The sequence below is a fragment of the Austrofundulus limnaeus genome, unplaced genomic scaffold (assembly GCF_001266775.1).
Source record: "Austrofundulus limnaeus strain Quisiro unplaced genomic scaffold, Austrofundulus_limnaeus-1.0 Scaffold926, whole genome shotgun sequence".
NCBI classification, from domain to species: domain Eukaryota; kingdom Metazoa; phylum Chordata; class Actinopteri; order Cyprinodontiformes; family Rivulidae; genus Austrofundulus; species Austrofundulus limnaeus.
In genome coordinates, this window is record NW_013953328.1 from 62,619 (window position 1) to 64,666 (window position 2,048).

At 38.2% G+C, this 2,048-nt stretch overlaps 1 protein-coding gene across 1 annotated transcript in view; it reads right to left on the reverse strand.

Annotated features, from left to right (window-relative positions):
- Positions 1–2,048, reverse strand: part of itgb4 (integrin, beta 4) — a gene marked incomplete in the record, with an annotated part of 38,952 nt that overhangs the window by 2,091 nt on the left and 34,813 nt on the right. The window contains 1 exon segment of the mRNA XM_014029607.1: positions 1,641–1,805. Coding sequence (XP_013885061.1) covers positions 1,641–1,805 — 165 coding nt within the window.

The window sequence follows — 2,048 nt, forward strand, 5'->3', positions numbered from 1 at the left end:
GCATTTTTCCTCAAAATCAGGTTTTTTGTTGCTACTGCTCAACAAAGTGCTTCAATATTTTGTTTTGTGATTATATTTCAGACAGTTCATTCAAATGATACATGGATAAGGCATTTTTTCATTATATTTTGACAAAATGCAATTTTTGTTAACATTTTAGTCAAAACACTATATTTGTTTATTTCTCCTTAAACAACTTTTAGACTTAATCCTGGTTTCGATGTGACGGGTCAGATTTGATGAGATTAATAAATATTTTTGAAATGTTTGTCAAAGCAGAGATTTTAAAAACTCATGTATTTATGTGGACCATCGACCACAGTGAGTGTCCCCAGATTATCCAGTTGTTGGGAATTGAAGCCAGTAGGACCCTGTTTGCCATGTTGGATTTTTGGAACTAACATGACTAAAACACTAAAACTGCCTGGCTTTAGGTTCTACCTATCCTCTTACATACTATCATGGTGTTACCTGTCTTTTATTTTAAGCATGAAACAATAATTATAGCTAAACACATCTGTCTTACACAAAAAGCTATGACGTTGATGGGAGTCAAGCACCATCCCTCACTTCAGACCATTTTCAATGAAACAACAARCAAACAGGCCCAGAAAATCCTCTCAGACCTGACTCATATTCTTTATCCAGAGTACCAGTTTCTTCCTTCAGGTTAGGGTTAGGGTTAGGGTCTCAGAGTTCCTGCATGTAGACTGAACCACTACAAGAACTCATTTGGTCCACTTTCTATTAAAGCCATGAACAGTAACAAACAGTAACCATGAATTCTGATTTTAAGCAATGATGTTTATGATTTTACATTGTACAAACATGTTTCTTTTATGRACTCTCTCTCTTGAAATGTTTTATTCTAAATATGTGTTTTATGCGAGGATGTAAAGTGTCTGTGTTGTGAGTTGTTRGAGCTGTGTAGCAGTCAGGTTCTGAACCCAAGACAAATTTCCTTCYGGACAYTAAAGTTAATCTTACCTTATCTTATCTAAATATGTTGTAAAAGTTTATATTTAAACATAGCAGTAWGGAGAGAGCAGTATTGAAACCAGTGACTTCAGGTCTGAATTCTTAAGGGATGTCTGGCTGTCTTAAACTGTTGAAGAGATGTCCATCTGTATTTTGATATCTCGCCAATAATGTGGACATTTTTGCCACCTAGTAGCACAGCAAGTCTACTATATCACCTGCTTCGGATGTTATCATCCATTAAATGGACGTTATTAGTCGTTATCAGCCCATAGGATGGCTTCAGACTGTCAGCTGGTTAAAATGAGGCGTTAAACCACTAAGGTTAATTCTAGAGAAAATGACATGGGCTACGATAAAGTAGACCGGACTCCGGTGGTAGCAGATTGTTGCATTCCAACGTATATGGCCCTGATAACCCACTAGGGGGCACTGTCYGGACAGTCTGAAGCCATTCTATAGGACTGATAACCACTAATAACATCCATTTAATGGACTGATAAGATCCGAACCGGCTGACTATATTTGAAATGTTAAAATGAAATCCCTTTTAGTAACCCACTGCATTTCAAGAAGCCTCCATCTTCTCCCAGTCCTACATCATGCTGCAGGTTTTTACCCACTGCCAGAACTTCTTTTTGCTTCGTTTCACATGATCTCACCTCCATCTTGAGACTCTATAGTGATGATGCCCTCCCTCTCAGGACCGAAGCCCTGCGTGGTTCTAGCCTGAACCTTGAACTTATAAGGAACGTTCTCAGTCAGGTTGGGAACAGTCAGACTGGTCTCAGGGCTGTCACCGTTCACCTGGAAGGTGCGCTCAACACCTGGAGGAAACAGCAAAGAGACTAGGATTAAACAGMAATCTCTTACAACAAAGATTACAACTTTACGACATTTTCTTCAGATCACAACTCAAAACTCACCTAATCAACCTGACCTACCCACCATATGCCCTTCCCATTTTACAGTTATTTGTTATGCTGCCCGTATCAATTCAAATAGAATTTTTTTTGAAAAGCATCTTTGAGTGTCTGAAAAAAGTGCTATATAAGTTTGATATATTATTG